Consider the following 22,731-nt stretch of genomic DNA (forward strand, 5'->3'; position numbering starts at 1 on the left):
TTCAGAGCACAATTTAGTGTTAAATAGATCAGTTGGGGTGGGATAATGGAAAAGCTTGGATGTCTGGCTAGGGTCATTCTTTGAACTTTGGCTTATTCCTATTTTCCTGAACAGCCTTTTAAATTTCTTAGTCAGACAATGAGGGGGAAAAGGTGGAACCTAGGCATTTGTTATCTTCTGTACTAAAATTCCAGATGGATTCTTAGGGTTCTTGAAAAAGGAAAAGAGAACTAGGGTAGATGTTGAGGGTTTGTCAAGCTGCTGTAACAAGAGGAGGATATTTATCAGAATGGAAAACTAAAGGCTTTAAATATTTTATTCCTTATTTGTGCAGCAGTATGCAGCTTTAACAGAACTTGAAACAGAAGTTAAGGCAAGTGATTACCAGAGAAATATTACTCAGCTAGTGATAGATTCCAAATTACAATTGAAATGTGTCATTCATTGATGGTTCTGCTATACCTATTGCAAGTTCTTGAACACTCTATTAGTGTAATCTTACTTGAAAGCAAATTATGTTGATTATGGTGTTTGTATATCATAATAGTTTCTGGTCCAGCAAAACAATCTCTTAAACAGAACTCATAATTTGTAATTATTTTTAGTGATTTATGTGTACGTTTAATTAAGTATCTATTGTTATATTCCTGATTTTTAAAAATTAGTTTCTATTTCAAAGGATAACTATTTTAAAAATATTAAAATACTCCAAGTTTTTCTACAATAACTAGCTCAGCTTCCAATGTGTGAGGAACTCTTCAACAGCTATTCAAGTTGTGTAGATATCTGAGAAAGCACTGCTATAAAATGACTGTATCTTTTATTTTCATGAATTTGAGACTGTAAAAGTACTTTTGAAGGAATATGTGCTTTGTAAATATTATTTATAAAAATATATCACCACAGTGATATTAGGTAAATATTAAGTTAATTACATCTTCCTGATGTATTCCATGAATTTTACTAAATATTTAACGTAAAATTTCTAATATTTACCCAGTTAAAGATTCTACATATTTTGCATGTAAAATATTAAGAAATATTATACATTGAAATATTTCTTGTGGATTTTGCTGTTCCAGCTCTCTGTTGAGAACAACTATTACATCTGTTCCATTAAATTAATTAATAGAACATTTTAAATTAAATGTGTTACTTTAATATATTTACATTTATCTACTTATGAGAACAGTTTTTTCTGGCATTTAAACAAATTATCTGAAATGAAAAGTCTCCGAAATTCTTTTCATTATATTTACTTGTAATGGGAGGAGACATGCTTGAAAGCACCTATATGAATAATAGCTAAAAAATGCCATATATTTAATTTATTACATTTTCATTAGTTTAGGAATTTAAACCAAGAAAATATGTATGTAGTGACAATTTACTGTGATATTTCAATAGCATTATCCATTGAAGTCCAAATTTAATACTTTTCACCTGTTTATTTAAAATATTAAAAATGTAACTTATCATATTACAGTATTTAATAGCCAAACTTTAAGTTATTTTAAGCATATGGATATTGTCCAGAAGTTTCAAAATTATGGCTTTTATTCCCATGAGAAAGAAGAAACAGTTTCGAGACTAGTAAGGACAACTTGATGAATGTGAGCTGTATCAATTAATAGTTTGTGTTTAATATTTTATATATATGCCATAAAAGTCAGGGCAGTGAAAAAATCAACAGATTATGTTATTTTAAGTAACTACAAATTCTAAAGTACTTGCTGTTAATACTTTTTGTACATAGTTCTTTTCGAAGCTTAAAAACATTGTTGAGGATTTTTATCCAGTTACAAGGTGGATGCCCTAGTGAACATACAGTATTTCACATTGATTTTACTCTGATAAAAATAGAAGAGCTCAACACACATAGAATTATGTGTTTCTGTGTATCAGCGAACTTGTATTCTAACCTACATTTGGAAAAGCTACCTCTGGATTTATATGATACCTTGTTAGCCAGCAAACTAGTTATTAATCTGAGATTAGCACAGAACAAATTTTTAAATGTATGTTAACTCCTTCCGAAAATACTGTGGAGTAACTGTTAGAATCAGCAGAGAGAAACAAAAATTTTCTAGTTTTCAGTTCATGAACATGCACTAGCATGAAGTCGTTAGCAAATGTCCCAGCATAGTATTGCATGAAAAGGGAAACATTAGGGAAATTTTTGATGAGTGAAAATGAAGTCTCTCTGGGGAAATAGCAAGAGGTTTTACTTCAGATAATAGCCCTCTCTCTTTCTTTTGTTATATTAGATTTGATAAAATTGTTGGGATGACTCACCACTAGTATAGTTCTCTTGAAACTATTTTAAATTTTAACCTAGCAGGAATCAGGAACTATTTGAGGGGTGGACTACATGGTACAAGATTTAATGCTAGAAGAACCATTCTTAATTTGTTCCTGGAAGGTAGTGAGTTAACTATGAGTCGGTGAATTTCTTGTCATTTCCTTTAAACTTAACTGCCTTATTCTACACAAATTAGAACTTTAGAAACCATATATGCAAAAAATATGACTTTAAGTAATTTTGTGATGCTTTACCTGACAATGCTGAACCTTTAAAGTTATGCTTTTGCTCATATCTGAGTAATTTTGATGGATATGTATTAACGTAAAACAATATCCATATGGAATTGTATTTGTACAATAAAAAGCTATCCCATTTTTCCTATTAAGAAATACTGTCTGTTGAGGATACTGCTTAAAGCAATGCTATTTTGCTAACTGAACATCATGCTTTTTTTAAAGAAAAAAATCAACATCTTAGCCTTTAAGGTTACTCGATTAGACATGAGAACTTTTTAAAACATTTTAATGAATTATTCAAGTAATTATGTCTGATACAGCATATTTTCATGTATATTTATTTAGAAATGAACAATAAATATGATTCCTAATATTTTTGTGCTTATTTTCAACACAGGCTGACGATGCTACAATATATTATACTCTTCATATATATGAAATGTACTGTTTAACATAAGTTATAAAAACAATATTTTGGTAACTTTTTGGAACACTATTAGTTACCATTTTATTAATATAGTACTATAATATTAATATGAGGTAAATGTTTACATTTTCAGATGGGCTCTAAATTTATTAAAAATTAATCTTTTAGAAGATAATGTGATAATAAGAACTCAGAACTTCAAATTTAATTGCTTTTAAGTATGGATCCCTAAATTCATGTGGAATCAGCTTGTTGGTGATGTTCAACATATTAAGTAGGTAGATATTTTTATGCCAAAGTAAACTTCATTTCACCACTTCTTCAAATTTCCGACTGTATTCATTGATAGGAAGATGACTCTTTCAGTTTTTGTGAATTGAACTTACTGAATTTTTCTTTGACTTATCTTTTCCCCAAGAAAATAAGAGGGAAAGTAATGAGACTACTATTCATGAATATGGTCAGGATACTTTTAATACTCATGTGAATTTTTATCAGTCACCATCATGGTTTCAAGTCATGAATTTATTTTTACATGCTTATGCATGCATATCTACATGCATTAGTTAATTAATCTTAAATTCCATTAAATTTGAATGAATAGGAGAAAATTTATTCATAGGATTTTGTTCTCGTTATATTACATTTTATTTTATTTTGTTTTACTTAAGTAATCAGTTTAAGGCTTATAAAGGTTGATTTGCTCCTAAACTGCTTTGTTCCCAGACATTGCCATCTTCCCCAACTACCACCAAGTCCTCTCCATCTGATCCCATGACCACCTCCAGAGCTAATCAGGTACAGTATCATGCTCTCATCTACACCATACTTTTCACGGGTGATTGCCTGCAAACTGGAGAAATAGATAATGGTGGGTTAAGGATTTTATTCGTTCATTCACATGTATGTACCATGATCAGACTCCAATTAACTATGAAGGAAATAACCATTATTCCTAACATTTTAAATACATCTTTAATTTTAAATAACAAAAAATATATTTAGAACAGACTTCTGGAATTCAATTCTCCCCTTTAAATTGTGACTACTCTGTGAAGCTCTGAGGGCTATCTATTGAGTTGGTATTTTTAATTTCCCTTATTGTGTCTTTCTGGGATTCTTAGTATGTGAGTTAAGGATATCACATAATATGTAAAAAAAATCAGTGTATAAATTGAGCAAAGGTATATCTTTAAAAGTGAATGCAATTTTATTTGTGACACACTTTACTATGGAAACAATTGAAACTATTGATGAAAATCATTTCTAACAACCTAAAAATAACCAAAAATTGAGATTTGTGATCATTTTAATATTATCTAACAACTAAGGAGATTATTTTTTTTAGTTTTTATATTCTAAGCATTTTAATTGCTGCAGTTTCAAACATTACAATTAGAAATATATTTTATAGTTTGGCTTGATTGTTTTGGAACATTTATTTGTAGGAAGTCCTTCAAAACTGTAAATGCTGAATAATTTTATTAAAATGATTAAAACATTTCATTTTGTCTGAGTTGAGCTTCATTTAGGTGAGAAATGCCATTTTTAATATTTCCACTTTTTTTAAACTAATACAATGCCTCATGGGATAACTTTGCTATTTAAAGTTTATCTTTTTAGTTGCATATAGTTGACTGACAAATTATTGACTTTGAACTATATTTGCTACATATTTTAAATGTGGCCTTTGCATACTATCTGATATAAAGCTATCAGAATTATTTTCCTCATTTAATGATTCTGATCCTTTTGCAACATCAGGAAAAAAAATTAATGTACTCACTGGAAGTAATGCTAAAATTTAGCTTGTATTTTTATACTAGGAATTTTATTTTCATTTTATGCAGTAGTATTTCCTTCAAATAAAAGCACTTATAATGCTCACGTTTGACCTCCCAAAAAATGGTTAGTAAAATGTACATCTTTAATGGTGAAACCCCGCTGAATGGAGAAGTAGGACATAAAGTGAGAACCATGATTCCATTATGTATGCACAAACTTGAAAAGTAGTTAGACATTTCTTACTGTACATACCACATCTTTACATGGGTTTTAATTCTATGTTGCAGAAAGTTGTTGGGAAAACAACGGATCTTGTTTTTAGTGTCTCTCTTATGCATCATCATTCTTTCTTCCTCCATACAAAAAGAAGAAAAATGAGTAAAACAATAAAAAGTAATAATTTTTCTCAAGATAATAAAAAACCTAAGTCCATAAAAGAAATTCATCTTAATTTGTCTCTGAAATTAGAGTTTATTCTTTCATTTATCTTATATGAACATACGAATTTTTAAAAATTATTTTAAAAAATAATTTCTTAAGTCTAACTATAGGTTAAAATGTACTAATATTGTATTTTACCATGCAGATAAGTTAGTACATTCATCTCTGTCAAATCTAATGTTTAGCTTATTTAGAGTAAGTCATTTGTGATTTTATATTCTGTCTACTGGATTGCATTATATTTGTTATTTATGCTCTGTTTTCTTCTATTTTTATACAAAGAAGCATAATATCTCCTGGATAACATGAAGTGAGATATGAGAGAAGAACAACACAAAATGCTTAATTCATTGAAAGAATTGTGGTTATCTTCAACATTTATGTTATTAGTAGTTGATAATTATTTTATTCTCTAAACTATTTCCCAAAAACATTCTGGCATGTGATAGGACAGAAGGAATTTGTGTTTTTGTTCTTCCTGTGGAATTTTTTCCACAAATAAAAAAGACATTTCAACATATAAGACCATAGCTCTTATAGTTCGTTTAATTTAGTTTATTCTTGCCCAGTAATTTAACAGATATGTCTCCAGTTTTATAAGTAGCAGAAAAGGATCAAAGCCAAAGATTTCTGTTCTAGATTAAGTTATTATTTATGGGTTATAGTTAAAATGACACCCCTTGATACTAAAAGTAATTATAAACTTTTTTTCATAAACTATTTGTAAGCCAATATAAAATATATTTCCCAGTGTTCAGTACTCCTGGCTTCAGCCTGGACCATTCCTGGCTGTTGTAGGCATTTGAGGAATGAACAAGCAGATGGAAAATCTCTCTCTGTCCCCATCTCTCACTCTTCTTTGTCTCTGTCTCTTCGCCTTTCCAATAAAGTGAAATTTAAAAAAAAATCCAGATAACTAACATTTATGATATTTCATTAATGTTAGCTAAATGAATTTTAATTCTTTTATTTCCAGAATAAATAATTTGTCTGTATTACAAACTAATATGATAAAAACAACTAATGGACTAGAAGTATTCATACAACCCCAAAATTGAAAGCACAGAAATCAATTCAATGAGTAAGTTTGAATTGCAGTTAAAATTCTTTTCTGCTCTTATAAAAATGATTATGTGTTTCAGTGTATACTGAATTTTACTTTCTTAACTTTCAGACCTTTTAACATATTTCTGATCAGAATGACAGATTATAACTATAGTATTTTGCTGTAATAATTTCATCCTGAAAATGGAGGGACTATCATGTAAAAAACCTTTAGATAAAATATGGTTAAAAATCAAAACTAGAGCCAAATTACCCATGATCAAATACTACTCTGCCATTTCCTTGTTTAATTACCTTCAGTCTCAGTATTCTATCTGTGAAATTCAGATAGTAGCATTTCATATGATTGACATAAGAAATGATTAACTTTTTTTAGAATACTGTCCAGAATATAATAAGCACCATATATATGTAAGATTATTTAAAAATACCTTTCAACTAGTAGTATGGGAAAAAAGTTGTTCTTTGAGACAGCAAATAGTAGACCAGACAACTTATATTGCCTGGTATAAAAAATGAGTTTTACCTTTAGAAATATTAGTATTGGTGTTTCTTTTTTAATTTTGCAATATTTCTCTAATCAAAATCTGCTTTAGCATAAATGATAATTTTAATTTTTTTTGAGAATGTTAAATCATTTGTTGCATAGTAGTGAATTATTTCATTACTTAAAAAGATGAAGTAGTAGGGCTAATAGTTTTTTACTGATGATTTTTAATGTGAAATGCAAGTCTGAGAAAATTTTTACATACAAAATTTTAAACATGAAGCAAATATAAAGATATAGAAAATAGAGTTAGACTCTGTGAAGCAACACATGGAAATTTTCAAAAAGAACGCAAAAGAATCTATAGCATTGTTAGTTCTAAGTTACTTAGGCTAATTTATTCAATCACATCATTAAGATTCAATAATACACTTTTTAAGCCAGTTGGTGATGCTAAAAATGATATGTTCCTCAATGGTCATTTTCCTGGAATTTATCTCAAGTTTTGAGAAAAAAAAGAAAAAGGATGATTCCAGGATATGTGCCTTATATGTATTTATTTATTTATTTACTGATAAAGTTGAAATTATATATGATATTTATTAAAATATATAAAACAATATAAGTAGGTAACATATAAACTACCCCTTCTTTGATTGCAGAAAACAAATTAAAACTAATTTGTGTCATGTTAAATTCATGATCTCAAATAGATTCTTAGTCTTAAAAATTTTTATTTATTTAAGGTGAATGAATTTCATGTATTTCAATATATACAGATTTAGGAACATGGTGATGCTACTCATGCTACCCTCTCTTCCTCCCACAACTCCACCCTCCCTCCTCCTTCCTTTCTTATTTTTTTTTTAATTTTTACAATAACATACTTTCAGTTTATTTTATAGTCATAAGCTTAGCCTTCCCCTAAGTAAAGAATTCAACAAATAGAAGGGAAAAAACCACATTTCTCAACAATATAGACAAGAGCTGTAAACAAATCTCAAAATGTCAATTTTGCTCATATACATTACATTTTTTGTACTTTGTTAGTTACCACAGATAGGGAAACATATATTTGTCTTTTGAAGACTGGTTTATTAATGGATTCTTAATTTTGTCCGTAAGCCCACTGACTTTCTTACTCTCCGAATGGTTCAGTTTTTCTCTCTTTTCAATCCTCTATTAGTTTTCTGTTGCTGTTTAAGAAATTACCACAAGTTCAGTGGCTTAAACAGGATGCATTAGTCTCTCATGGTTTGTGTGCATCACCAGCCCAGGCGTGACTTAAGCCAAACAGATGGAGTCCTCAGTCTCAATGCTTGAAATCAGTGTCGGCCAGGCCGCATTCTCATCCAGATGCTTGACCTGGGACTAATCAGCTTCCCCTTTTTGGCAGCTTTCAGGTTCTTGCAGCAATTTGACTGAAGACCTGGACTTGTTAGTTGACTGTTGGCTGGAGACAGCCCTCAGTTTCCAGAGCCCACTCACAGATCCCTGTCGTTTTGCCATCTCCCCATGCACGTCATAGCTAGATTGCTTCCTGCCAAATCCGCAGGAGACTCTCCATTGTGTGCTTGCAAGATAGAGTCTTACATATTGAACCTAATTACAGGAGTGAATTCCTCACCACCTTTGCCATAAATCGTAATCACAGTAGTAACATCTTACCACTTTTCCCATATTCTTTTGGTTAGAAACAAGTCATGTTTCACAGGGAGAGGATTATGCAAGAGATAACACCAGTGAGTACAGAACATTTGGGTGCCATCTAACAGTTGTTCCTACCACAACCCCCCCCCCCATATCTCTTGCTCCTCCTTCTCTCAGCTAATGACCTGATTTCCTACTTTACTGAGAAAACTGAAACTTCAAAAGAGAACTCCCATAAACTCACACCAAGAAATACTTAACAGACCAGCATTTCCAGCATTTTTTGGAGAGTTATTTTATTGATCTGAGAGGCAAAGAGTGAGTGACAGAGAATGAAGGACAGAATTCTTCCATGTGCTGGTTCACTGCTCAGATAGCTGTGGTAGCTGGGAATGGGCAAGGCCAAAGCCAGGATCCTGGAACTCCATCCAGGTCTCTCACATGGGTAGAAGGGGCCCAAATACTTAGGGCCATCTTCTGCTGCTTTCCTAGGCACATTAGCAGGGCACTTGGTCAGAAGTAGAGCAGCTGGGACTTGAACCAGTGCTCCAGTATAGGATTCTGGTAGCTCATGTGATGGCTTAACTTGCTTCCACAACATTGGCCCCTGGACCAGCACGCATAACCGTGTATTCCGCCTTTTCCATCTATTACTATAGGTAGATTTCCTCTGTGCCTGTCAAAAGCTAGTCATTTCGGTTGACATTAAACCTCATCCTTTCTCCTTTACTCAAGAATACCCCTGCAGCATCTCCAACTTCTCTTTCCTTTATGTGTCAAATTATTTGCTCTATAGAGAATCATTCCCAACAGAATGCAAGTATCTTTTTTTCCCTCAGATCTTAAAAGCAATTAACTTAAAACAAAATTTTTAATCTCACTTCCCCCACCAGCTAATGCCCTATTTCTTTTAGTCTCTTGTAAAAATTTATGAAAGCATTTCCTTTATTCTGTTCTCCAATTTTTATCTTCCTGTTCTTAAGTCCACTCCTGTCAGGTTTTTGTCTCTATCAATTCTGCCAAACTGTTTGCCAAGGACATCAATGGTGACCACATTGCTAATTCTGGTTAGCCATTCTCAGTCTACAAGTTAACTTCATTGATCCTCAGTATTTGTCAAACTTCATTAGATCCACTTCTTTGGTATATTTTCTTTTCTTGATTTCCAGGACAATGTCCATTTGTAGTTTTCTTCCTTCACTGCACCATAGTACTGCTAGTTCCCCTCCTTTTATCCCTATATTCTTGATTTTGGAGTGCTCTAATCTCCATACTTGGGACTTCTTACAAGTCTATGCTTTATTCTCATCTGATACTTCATGTTTTATGTACTGACATCTGCAAAATTTTTATTTCCAGTAAGAAACCAGTTGACTATTATCTTAATCCATTCTGCACTTCTAAATCTGACTCTTGAAACAGTAATTGGAAAAGAACATGCGATATTTCTCACATTTCTGGAGAATGGGAAATTCAAGATGATGGCACTTGCAGGGCTTTCTTGCTGTGTTCCTCACATGACAGAAAGGGAGAAAGTGGACGAATGCTGTGTCCCCCACAGAGAAGAGAGAGAACCCACTCCTGCAGGCCTGTTTTGTAACAATATTAACCCATTCATAAGAGTGGATGCCTCCTATCCTAACCTAGGTACCTCCCAAAAGGCCTCACCTCCCAACACAAATGCACTGGGGATTAAATTTCCAACACATGAATTTTAGAGGGAACAAAAGCCTTCAACCATAGCAGTCAAGAACCTAGGAAATTAAATCCCTTGCAGAGGCCTATTGCCTCATTTTACATCCATAATGTGAAATTCCATTTCACAAATATATTTCCTAAAATTGTGTTAGCTTCAGGCCCCATATAACTTGAGCTCACCTTTATCTCCATTCCATATCTCAGAGTAAAACTGCAGTCAACATCCAGTTCCCCTACTCAGTGTTTCCACTAGCCTATCTAATGGACATCTTACATTAATAAGCCCAAAATAGCTTTGAATCTTGGCTGCTTTTAAAATAAACATGAGTTTATTTCTCCACCTGTGCTTGAAATATCCATAGTAGCAGCAATTAACTTAGAAGACTTGTCCCTTCATGAACTTCAAATTGTTCCAAAATTTACTTTCTCAGTAAGGCCTCCCTGACCATCCCATTTATATTGTAATCTGATTTCCTTGTCCCCCAAGAGTTCTGATTCCTTTTATATTTCTGTATTATTTTAGCCTATTTTTTCTCCTACTTCATGAACATTGTTGTATGCTCTGCTCTTTACGATGCTCGTTGGGTATTATGTGTCTCACTTTCCTGTAAAAGTAAGTTGCATGAGGATATAGATTTTGCTATTTACTTTTTGATGTATCTGAAACACTCACCGGACAAATAGGTTCTGAAAAAGTATTTGTTGATGTGACTACCATGAATTAGAAAAGTAGGATTACAAAACTGTTTTTTCGTGTTTTTTTTGTTTTTGTTTTTGTTTTGTTTTGTTTTACTTATTTGACAGGTAGAATTAGACAGTGAGTGAGAGAGACAGAGAGAAAGGTCTTCCTTCTGTTGGTTCACCACCCAAATGGCCGCCACGGCCGCCGCTGCGCTGATCCGAAGCCAGGAGCTCAGTGCTTCTTCCTGGTCTCCCATGCGGGTGCAGGGCCCAGTCACCTGGACCATCCTCCACTGACTTCCCGGGCCACAGCAAAGAGCTGGACTGGAAGAGGAGCAGCCAGGACTAGAACCTGGCACCCATATGGGATGCTGGCACTGCAGGTGGAGGATTAGCCCTACAATCTGTATTAAACAGATTTTTAACAGTCATTTCAGGTGAAATTTTACACATAAGCTTTCTCTAAAAACATAAAACAACTAGAAAAGCATAATTTTACTTGAATAAAGAGGTTAAGCTAAAGAAACAGACCCTCCTTTCGTAGACATCTATTTTATGCCTGATAGTACTGAGAGCAGTTTGAAAACCAGTCAGACTTTTGTCTCAAGTACAGATATTGTCACAGTTCTCCAACAAAATACAAAAATTAATTTTTATTTCCCTCAGTGTGTGTATATATATATATATATATATAATGTCAACATAATATTCTTTGGAAGTGTAAGAGAATCCTAGAACAATAATAAACCCCAATTTTCTTTTTAATGAACTTAGTGAATTTGTATATCAGATTTTATATTCTTTGCTTATCATTAGAGTGAGGTTTATGGAATAACTAGTATTTGAGTATAATTTCTTATGGTTCTACCTACTATATGTCATACACATTTCAAAGTCTTTAAAATTCATTGGAGTAAATTGAATCATAACAAAGAATTCATATTAAAAGAGCACACAGTTTTCATATAAAGACATGAAACATTCCCTTAATAAATGAACAGACCAATTTTGGAAGAGAATGTACAATATCATAGAAATATTAATCCTTTTAAGTTAAAATGTAAACTTACTGAAATTTTCATAATATCCCTATTTTTCTTGGTACTGTGGGAGGGAGAAACAAAGCAAAATGATTTTGGTAGTCATATAAAAATATATTTGCATAATAATTGCAATAAGACAAATAAATAATAAAATAATAAATACAGTAATACAAGAGATGCTTCACTAAGGTTTAAAATATTATGTAAAACTATTATAATGAAAGCAATGTGATCCTAGAACAACCCTTGTGATGTAGCAGGTTGGACCCCCGCTTGTGACACTAGCATCCTATATCAGAGACCAATTCAAGTTTCAGCTGCTCCATTTCTGATCTGGCTTCCTGTGAATGTTCCTGGGATGGCAGCGGAAGATGACCCAAGTACTTGAGTCCCTGCTACCCATGTTAGACACCAGTGTGGAATTCCTGTCTCCTAGTTTGGCCTGCGCTAGACCTAGATATTGTGGCCACTTAAGAAATAAATCACCAGATATCAGATATCTATCTCCTTCTCTCTCTCTTTTTTTAAAAGACTTATTTATTATTTATTTGAAAGGCAGAGTTACAGAGAGGCAGAGGCAGCGAGAGAAAAAGGTCTTCCATCCACTGCTTCACTCCCCAGATGGCCGCAATGACCAGAGCTGTGCCGATCCGAAGCCAGAAGCCAAGAGTTTCATCCAAGTCTCCCACATGGGCACAGGGGCCCAAGCACTTGGGCCTTCTTCCACTGCTTTCCCAGGCCATTGTAGAGAGCTGGATTGGAAGTGGAGCATCTGGGTCTCGAACTGGCACCCATATGGGATGCTGGCACTGCAGGCGGTGGTTTTACCCGCTACGCCAGAGCACCATGCCCTTTCACTCTGTTTTTATTTCTCTGTCTTCTTCCCTCCCTTCTCTGTCACTCTGCCTTTCAAATGAATAAATAAATAAATAAATCTTTTTTTTTAAAGACACTGTGATATTTACACAAACATGTAACTGGTCAGTTAAATAGAGTTTTCTGACATAAATATAGGTACATATGTGATTTTTATGTATGATAAAGAAAGGGAGTATAATTTAGAATTAGAAAAATTGTAGACTTGAGCCATAATTCCTGGTTTCAGGTCTTGCATAAACTACATTTTTTTAAATATCTTTAAGTTACCATTTATATTTTCTCATGAAATGTGAATAATGACTGCTGTGTAGAATCATGATTCCTAAATGAACCAATAGACATGAAACAATTAAAACTTGGCCTGGGTCCATAGTATATAAAAGTGTCACTTTAATTGATTTTAGAAGAAAGAAAGCTTGTCATTTTGAAGCATGAGTTCTTACCTTGTAATGTCAAAATGAATTCAACTGATGTCAGTACTCAAGTTTTGCCCTTAATATATTCAATAGCAGGGCTTTCTAATGGGTTTTTCTCTCACTGTCTTTTAAAGCGTGAATGGCATTTGACCAATTTCCAGTGCTCTTGGCATTTTATTTAAAGAACAACAACAGCAACAAAATCTCTATAATTTGATTCTCTTTCAAATTATAAGCTTACTTCCTAAGCTAGTCAGGAAGGTATGATGATGAACAGATTCTACATAATATGTTTAGAAAGGAAGTCTTGGGGGAGGTGTGGAATGAAAGAAAGCTCACCATCCTGGCTTAGCTATTGAGGAGAAATAAAAATTGAGTATTAACTGCAAAAGTTTGAAATTTTTATAAAGTACTGACTATTTATGTATCTCTAGGAATTTTTAGTGATTTACTTTTATGGAAATAATGCAATGAAACACAGGTTTTGCTTTTTTTTGGGGGGGGGGATGTGTCTTTCAAGATGAACTCTAGGGCAAGCATGCATATACAGTTACATAGTCACAAATGCCTTATTCTGTCATTGTAAAATTCCTGTATACTTTGTTTGTACATTTTCCATTGAGATGTCACTGAATATAATACTGAATCAGTGAAAATTTTAAATGTTGAAATAAAAATTAGAAATGTACAAAGAAAAGGGATATATTACCTAATAGTGCTGATATACTTGACTGTGCACTTGAAAGGAACTAAACTAAAATCTCTTTCTCTTCAGGGTAAAAAAATAAATCTCAAGTATTCAAAATTGAAACTTTCAGACTATTTGATGATAATATGATATGTGCAATCAAGTTAAAAACTTTATTTTAGAAGAAGGAAATTACAACAAGAATAACTTAATAGGTTTCAATATGTAAATATTTAATATTTTTAGTATAGCAGAGCACCAATTTATAGAAATCTCTATTTTATTTAACTGAGCAGTGAGTGACATCTATTTATCTTAATATCACATTGCTTTTATTATGATAGGTTTTTTTGTTAAGCATCTCTTATACACAAATATTAGCAGAACACACTATTAATAAGCAAAAAAGCAACAATATCTAAAGAAAATATGTTGAAGACATGTAACAGTTAATATCTGTACATGCAAATAACAGTTTCCTATTTGTGGGGGAAACTATTAAATTGGATAAAGATTATTAAAAATCTATGTATAGAGGGAAAACAGAAATGTTCAATAAGTATATAAAAATGTTTAATGTCACCAATTATTAATGAAATAAGACTCAAAAATCACAAGGTTGTACTTTTTCTTAGACCAAATAGACAAATTTTGTTTATGTGTCAATAATACACATTTGACAGAAATGCAAGAATTAATATGTGTGTATTTTTATAAGTCAAAATGCTAGAAGAGTACAGGAAATAAGCCATTCTTTTTATAATGGTGCTAAAAGAAATGCTACATTACAGTTCTTGAGAATCTGTCCTATGCAACTTAATACATCACTTTGTTGGAATATAGATATAAGAATGCATATTACATATTATTTACATTGTCCAAAGTTAACAACTTGATCTCTGACATGAGTAGTTGAGTAAATTATAGTATTGCAGAATATTCTTTGATTGAGGTATTAACTATACTGAGTAATGCAAATAGATATATCAATAATGTAAACTGTCCTAGTGTATTAGTCATACAATATTAACTAAGGAAAACTTAGTTACTAGGAAACATATGGTCCCATTTTTCATAGACAAAAAACACCTTGTTTTCATGTATCATTAGGGAGATGACACAGAATATGACTGTTTCTTCTTATATGTCTTCCGCATTTTAAAAATATTAGCTAGCTAAGAGAATCCAAAACAGGATGGAAAAAATACTTCACTTGTGGTACACCCAGTGTTTTAAAGAAGATAAAATAGTGTCAAGGGAAAATTTGAATGTCTTTGACATTATATGTGGGTTTGAGCTGCCTGAATCCTGGTTTCTTAGTCTAGGGCTGCTTTCTTGAGGAGTTTCAAGAAGGATCACTAGAGAGAGGCTTCAGGCCCAGAGACACTTACTCACTGGCAATCCAAGTGGACCTCATGTCATAGTTCAGAGTTTTGCTGAATTAAATTTTAAATTTAAAATAAAAATTTGTCAATTCCAGCTTTATGTCAAAATTATCTCTGGAGAGTCTTAACTGATAGCTCTAGCATGAGATTAGGCATCTGCATTTGAAAAGTTAGAGAAATGTTTCTTAAAGCCTCTTGAGATGTTTTGGAAACACTGTTTACCATATGATAAGTGCACATTAGTTTATTATAAACCCATAACTGTGTTATATAAAACTGTTTTTTTCAAACTTTAATTCATCAAGACACTTTTCATGAAACAATGTGTTGTTACTTGAAAAACACAAAATTGAAAATACTTGGTTTGCACAGAAATTGGAAAATACATAATAATTTTTTATTGAGAATAGTAAGGGTTTACTAATTAATTCAGCTGAAATGTCTATGAGGGGTTATTATGCAAAGAATTATTTTTCAGATAACATCAGCAGACTGTGACTATTACCAAGTAGTTTTTCCTGTCTTGGAGAATTTATATTCAGATGACAGTAGTAGTTTTAAAGATTATTTAGCAATATTCTTGCCAGAAATATGGAAATAGGTTTAAATAAATGCTTCCCACCTATAGACGTTCTCTTGCTAACTTCTAAGTTTGTTAGTTTGCTGTGCTGCAGACAGTATGTTTTTCGTACCCAGTGAAGGGAATCAGATCATCTTAAGGGCATGTCAAGAATTAGTGCTGTAAGCAGCACACCAGTCATGTTTCCAAGTAGTACCATAACTCACTGTTGAATATCAGTTTGTATGGCCTTCCAGAGTCCCTTTTAATGATATGATCTCATATGAAGACCTTCTTATGTTTAGGAAAAGCCTAGGGTTTGTCATATTTTTATATTCAAGAAAGTAATATACTGCCAGAGAAGTTGCTCTATAATATTACCTTTTTACATGCCATGTTTGGCTCAGGCATTGGTTAAATAAAATATAGAATACCTTGTTTAGTGTTAGATCATGAGGAGGCAAATTTACCACATTCTCTGTCTTTTTGGACCACCTACTGGGTAAAGTTGATTTCTTTGCTTCATCAAAATTCTACCTGGAGTCACAGCTACAGTAGTTCTTGCATACAGCATGTTATGAAAGCAATATTACATCATTTATAGAACCAAAGCATTTAATGTCTCTTTTTTTACAGAATGTATACTTGGCTTTGTGCCTTGTTTGTATATGTGTATATAATTCATTAGAAATTTTTTCTACATTTCAAGTAAAGCTATATATAATTGAAAATACCTAAAATAAGAAAATTTGATAGTTAAGGGAATTCTTTTCAACATTTCTATTTTCTTTTAAAAATGCTTAGAAATAGGAAAGTCTTCACATATTCTTTCTTATAAGAATACTTTTGCCAGATTAAGGAGTTTGATTTCTACTCAACATGGAATAATAAAAGATTGTCTTTCCTTTTTTTTTTTTTTTTTTTTTTTTTTTTTTTTTGTTATTTATTGAGTGGGAGGGGAAGAGAGAAGGGACACAGGGAGAGAGAGGACGAGTTGCAACCCACTGGTTCACTCCTCACATGTCCACAATTGCTAGGACTGGGGCAGGCTGAAGCTGGGAGCTGGGAATTCAGTCCAGGTCTTCCGTATGGATAACAGGAATCTGATTACTTGAGCCATCGTGTCTACCTCCCAAGTCTGTACTCTCAAGTCTATATTAGCAAGACTGTCAGGAGTCATGAGCTGGAGCTAGATACTGAACCTGGGGATTACACCAAGGACTGGGTACAAGCGTCTTAATCTGTCTTAACCTCAAGGAAAAATGTATATTGGCCTTGTTGGTTATTGTTGTTCTAATTTTGAATCTTTCAGTCAGGAGTTTTCAAAAATGTAATAAGTTGATCTTTTTCATTCCTTATGACTGGTGCTCAGTTTAACTATTTTGTTTTCCAATTAGAGGATGTTCTCATTCACTTATTCTTTAAAAATATTTTTGAAAAAGAAAAAGTTCTATTTGGTTATATCACTTCAGATTGCCTTTAGGCAAATAATGAAAATTTTAAAAGCAATATATTCTCATTTGTGAATCATTGAATATTACAAGTGAACTACATTAATCCATACATATTTAAATAACCTAGTTTTGTAACTGACAACACAATTTGTTAACTTGCAGAAACATATCTGTATCCTTTTATGTGTGAGTGAACGTTTATCTTAAGTGTAAATGAAATAAGAATAATTCATGACATTTTTATGTTATTAGTGACAGTCATTTGTGATAGTTAAATCCCAACCACCCTTAAATAGCGAGATGCTGAAATACAGGCAGCTTTTTTAAAAAAGTGGTATTCTCATTAAACTGTTAGTAATATTAAAATATAAAAATTGCTTAATTGGTTAATATAAAATGGCTACCACATGCAATCATAATTTCAGTAACTTTTTAAATTTTGTAAAAAATCAGTCTTTTAGCTAATTGAAAATATTTTAGTGGTAAACTGGCTTAATAAAAATTTATAAAAACAATATAAAAATTAAATTGCAAAAGGTTCACTTATAATTAATTACCTAGTCACATAAGGTTAAATTCAGGTAGATTTTTCAAACACAGATGAGATGTTTCCTTCCAAAATTACCAATATTAACGTTCTTAATTTGGTTACATTGTCGAGTATTAATCCATGAAAAAAATTCAAAATTTTAAAAGGCTTTATATTTCTAGATTAACTTTGTTTTCTAACATGAAATGATGTTTTCCCAACTGACATTAGGCTTAATTACATGATTTTCATTTAAAACCATGTTTATGAACTTTTTGTTTACAATTTTAAAATTATTTTTCTAAATCTGTTTTTCTGTTATTTATCAACAATTCATATGCAGTCAGTATTTATCAATATTAATATGCATTTAAATATTTTCTTGTTTTTGTATGGCAAAAGAAAAACCATAAAAGCAGAGATACCATGCCCATTTTTTTAAAATTATCTATTAATTTATTTGAAAGAGCAACAGAGAGAGAAAGACAGAGAGAGAGAGAGAGAGATCTTCCAGCTGCTGCTTCACTCTCTAAGTGCTCACAATATCCAGCTCTGGGCCAGCCCAAAGCCAGAAGCCAGGAACTCCATCTTGGTTTCCCCCAAGGGTATCGGGGTCCTCTGCGTGGATCAACTTCCACTGCCTACCTAGGCACATTAGCAAGAAGCTAGATGGAAAGCAGTGTGGCTGACACTCCAATACTGATAACAGGATCCTGGCATTGCAAAGAGCAGCTTAACCCACTGCACCACACCACCAGCCCCCTATCCTTTGATTTTCCTCTTTATCTTCAGCATCTGGAATTGCACCTGGCACTTGGTAGGTACTCAATAAATTGTGTTGTTAGAGCCAGAAATTTTATAAATGTATTTTAAGTTATTTATTCATTTCTTGCAGAATTTGTTTATTTTAGAATAATTTTTCATTTATTTTTGTTAACACATTTTAAAAGTCAAAATAAGGTAAAGGTTTATTTGGTATGACAAAAAAAACTCATCTGAAATCCAATCTCTATTACTCTCTTATTTCACTTTCATATTCTTATAAATTTTACATTATTTGATTCAAACTCCACATACTTATGTATTTTTAAAATTTCATATTGATGTTTCCATATTATTTTATAATATTATATAGGAACTCCCTACTGTTGAGTACATATGACGTTCTCTATGTTTTGGATAGTTTCCCAGATGGATTGTAGGAGGAAAGAAGCTAAGTAAAACATCATGTTTATTTCATAATTTAATGAATACTACAGGATGATTTCCAAAAGGCAAGAGATATTGCCACAACTGTTTATAAAAGAAATTAATAATTTATCCCTTTGATCATTTACATTTGATTTACCTTTTTTTGTCTTGGTAAATTTGGCTGTTCTACTTTGAATTTTTTAGAAGTTAGACATTTTCTCTCTTTTTTTTTTTTTTTACTTAGTTCTTTAATATTCACTCTTTAGTGAATCGTTTGTTCACTTTTACATCTCCCTCGGGAATCTTATCTATTCTCATGACTTTAAACACTATTTCAATGTTAACATACATTTCCACTGATGCAAAATCAGTCACCTGCTTAGTGTCTTCTTTTTGGTTGTCTGATAGGCATTTTAAAATGTCCCAGGTGGATTCCCTTTATCCTCACCTTTCACTCCTTTTCTTGTTGATTTGCTTCAGTGAACACTGCCACTATTTTTATGTTCATAGCTATTTACATTTTTAAGGTAAATATTAAGTTCACTTTAGAATATTAAATTGAAAACATTTGTTATCAAATGAAAAATCCAAATACTTCAAATGTATTTTTTTCACTTATGAAAACTAAGTACTTTATGGGGCTGGCACTGTGGCACAGTGGGTTAACACCCTGGCCTGAAGCGGCGCCATCCCATATGGGCACCGGTTCGAGACCCGGCTGCTCCATTTCTGATCCAGCTCTCTGCTATGGTCTGGGATAGCAGCAGAAGATGGCCCAAGTCCTTGGGCCCCTGCATCCACGTGGGAGACCCAGAGGAAGTTCCTGGCTCCTGGCTTTGGATCAGCACAGCTCCGGCTGTTGCAGCCAGTTGGGGAGTGAACCATCGGTTAGAAGTCCTCTCTCTCTCTCTGCCTCTCCTCTCTCTGTGTAACTCTGACTTTCAAATAAATAAATAAATCTAAAAAAAAAAAAAAGAAGAAAACTAAGTACTTTAAACATATGTATTATTTTACATGCCCTGAAAGGGCAGTGCTAAGAGGAAGTTTAAATTAATAATGATAAAATGGTTTCAAATAATTTTTGAAAACTTGACAAATATTTGATGATTCAGATATGCCTTCTCTGAATGAAACTTGAATTTGATGAAATGTGGCCTATTAAACACTAAGAAGACAATACCCCAAATTATTTTCATTTTAAAATAATAGCAAACCCTATTATAATTTATCATTTATGACCTTCATGGTTTCTTCATAGTTATTTATTTCTATTGGTTTTCTTTTTTGGTATAATTATGTCTAGGATGCTTATCATCTTACTATGACAGAAATAATTTGAAGGGCTGCTCTTCTCTTCTTCTTTTTTACCTGGAAAGTATTGATTCTTCCTACTTTTCTTATTCCTAAATGTGTGCTTCTCTGGGATAAAATGTAATATATCTTTTAAAAACTACTCAGCATTCACCACAAGAAAAAAATTTAAAAATTAATAATGCCTGAAGGATAAAGTGAAATAATGTGTTAAGTGAAAAAATGTTGTGGAGATTATCATTAATTTTCTGTCTTCCAAAGAAGCATGAAAAATAGACATATTCCTTGTCTTCCTCTGTTGTATCTTGCAGACAGAGAGAAAAATAAAGTGCAGCCCTTTAGAAGAGGACATAAAAAGAAGTACAATCTTCATAAAACTCCTAAAGGCACTTAATCTTATATAGCAGTTATTTTGGGTTAAAAATGCAGTTGCTTGAAGCACGACAAGGAATGGAAGTTCATTGTATCAGTTATGGCTTGTGATGATGAATCAACAGAAACCATAATTTGTGCCATCTTATTAATTGATGTAGTTCACCATTTAGTCAAGTAAGCCCAAATATATTTGTATTCTAGACCTCTAGAACCCACCACCTTTTGTATGGCAGTGAAGCCTAGACACAAATGTAATAAGAAACTGGGGTCAGCGTTATGATTTAGTGAATTAAGCTATCAATTGTAATGCCAGCATCCTATATTGGAGTATCAGTTCAAGTCCCAACTGCTCCACTTCCAGTCCAGCTCCTTGCTAATGGGCCTGGGAAAGCAGCACAAGATGGTCCAGGTATGTGGACCCCTCCCACCTATATGGGAAAACTGAACAGTTTTCCAAAATCCTGGCTTTGGCCTGGCCCAGCCTTGGCTGTTGTGGCCATCTGGAGAATGAAACAGCAGATAGAAGATTTATCTCTGTCTCTCACTCCTTCTATCACTTTTCCTTTCAAATAAATAAACACAAATGTTTAAAAAAATGAGTAAGAAACTACACAGTAATATAGGAAAAACATAATTCCACAATGGAAATTTAGGAGGAAGACAGTGCATATTTAATTATTTTAATGTTAGCAGATTTTTCAGTGAGCATAAATCTGTTGATTTCAGTAGTATTCTGATAAGATTAAAATACCTATGAATTCATATTTTCATATACTTAAGTATGTTTATGATACAACTTTTGGTTTTTAGGCTTTGGAGATAATAGCTACTCTTAAGAACCCAAAGTCAGGTACTTTATATACATGTGGTCACACACAGACATACAGACACATTGTGTGGCCATGATGGGATCTTTCAAAACGTATATTATTTAGTTATTGTACAAATCCAGATTTTTTTGTTTTTCTTTTACAGGCAGAGTGGACAGGGAGAGAGAGAGAGAGACAGAGAGAAAGGTCTTCCTTTGCCGCTGGTTCACCCTCCAATGGCCGCCAAGGCCGGCACACCGCGCTGATCCAAAGGCAGGAGCCAGGTACTTATCCTGGTCTCCCATGGGGTGCAGGGCCCAAGCACTTGGGCCAACCTCCACTGTACTCCCGGGCCACAGCAGAGAGCTGGCCTGGAAGAGGGGCAACTGGGACAGAATCCGGCGCCCCGACCGGAACTAGAACCCAGTGTGTCAGTGTCGCTAGGCGGAGGATTAGCCTGTTGAGCCGCGGCGCCAGCCTGTTTTATATTCTTAACAATTGACTGTTTCATAACTTCAGCCAGATGCAAATGTGGAATGTTAATTTTGTAAGAGATAAGTATCTGTTGTGCTACAGTCAGCATATATAAGTAACATAATATAAAATGTAAAAAAGTACTTTGACACTTCAGATTTTAGGGAATCAGGTTTGAGTTTACAAAGTAGATTGTATTTAAACTGCTCTTGCATGACATGTAAGCTTTCAACAAAGATTTATGAACAGTGTGGGTACATAGATAACATTCCAGTCAGTTGGAACAAAAGAAAGAACAAAGGCAAAGACAGAAAAATGACTAATATAGAATATGTCCAGGAGCTTTCCATGCAAAATGAAGCTGGAACGACAGTCTGGATAATTCAGTGGCAAGTTTAAGGGGTGATCATTGAAGGGTTTTTCCTAATGCTAAAATAATGCCTCATCAACAATCTTATCAAGCCACATTATTTGATAAATGAGGAATATTAAGTGATTTGACAAAGATCACATAGCAAGATCTAGGGTGAGACCCCATACCTGTTATCAATTCTTGACTCTGTCTGTTATACCACACTAATCTTTATATAGAATAAAGCAGTAGGATTGCACCAAAAGCATTTGGAGAGGGGGAAAAAAAAAGCATCAACTGTACCTTACAGGATATAAAGATCTAGGGAGGAATAGAAGTCACAGATGGCTCTCGAGTTTAAACTATGAGGTTGGTAGTGGTGGAGCATAAGGATGCATGAGAAAAAAAGCATAGTATTTTATGACAAAAGGTAGATACTCCTATGAAATGCGTCACCTTTATCAAAAGTAAGTAGATTAGGGGCTAGTGAC

The 22,731-nt window shown here is 33.1% G+C and overlaps 1 protein-coding gene across 8 annotated transcripts in view; it reads left to right on the forward strand.

The window, feature by feature from the left end:
• The window catches only part of NOVA1 (NOVA alternative splicing regulator 1), a 155,172-nt gene that overhangs the window by 120,016 nt on the left and 12,425 nt on the right, over positions 1-22,731 (forward strand). For 5 of the 8 annotated variants that reach the window (XM_008269458.4, XM_070053338.1, XM_051822731.2 and 2 more), the window contains one exon: positions 3,695-3,766. The exons of 2 other annotated variants lie outside the window; for them this stretch is intronic. In XM_008269458.4, the coding sequence (XP_008267680.1) occupies positions 3,695-3,766 (72 nt within the window). Of the gene's footprint in view, positions 1-3,694; positions 3,767-6,170; positions 6,276-22,731 lie in introns of all 8 variants that reach the window. One more of the 8 variants, XR_011380473.1, reaches the window with a different exon arrangement.

This window comes from Oryctolagus cuniculus, chromosome 12 (assembly GCF_964237555.1).
Source record: "Oryctolagus cuniculus chromosome 12, mOryCun1.1, whole genome shotgun sequence".
In the NCBI taxonomy this organism is placed as follows: domain Eukaryota; kingdom Metazoa; phylum Chordata; class Mammalia; order Lagomorpha; family Leporidae; genus Oryctolagus; species Oryctolagus cuniculus.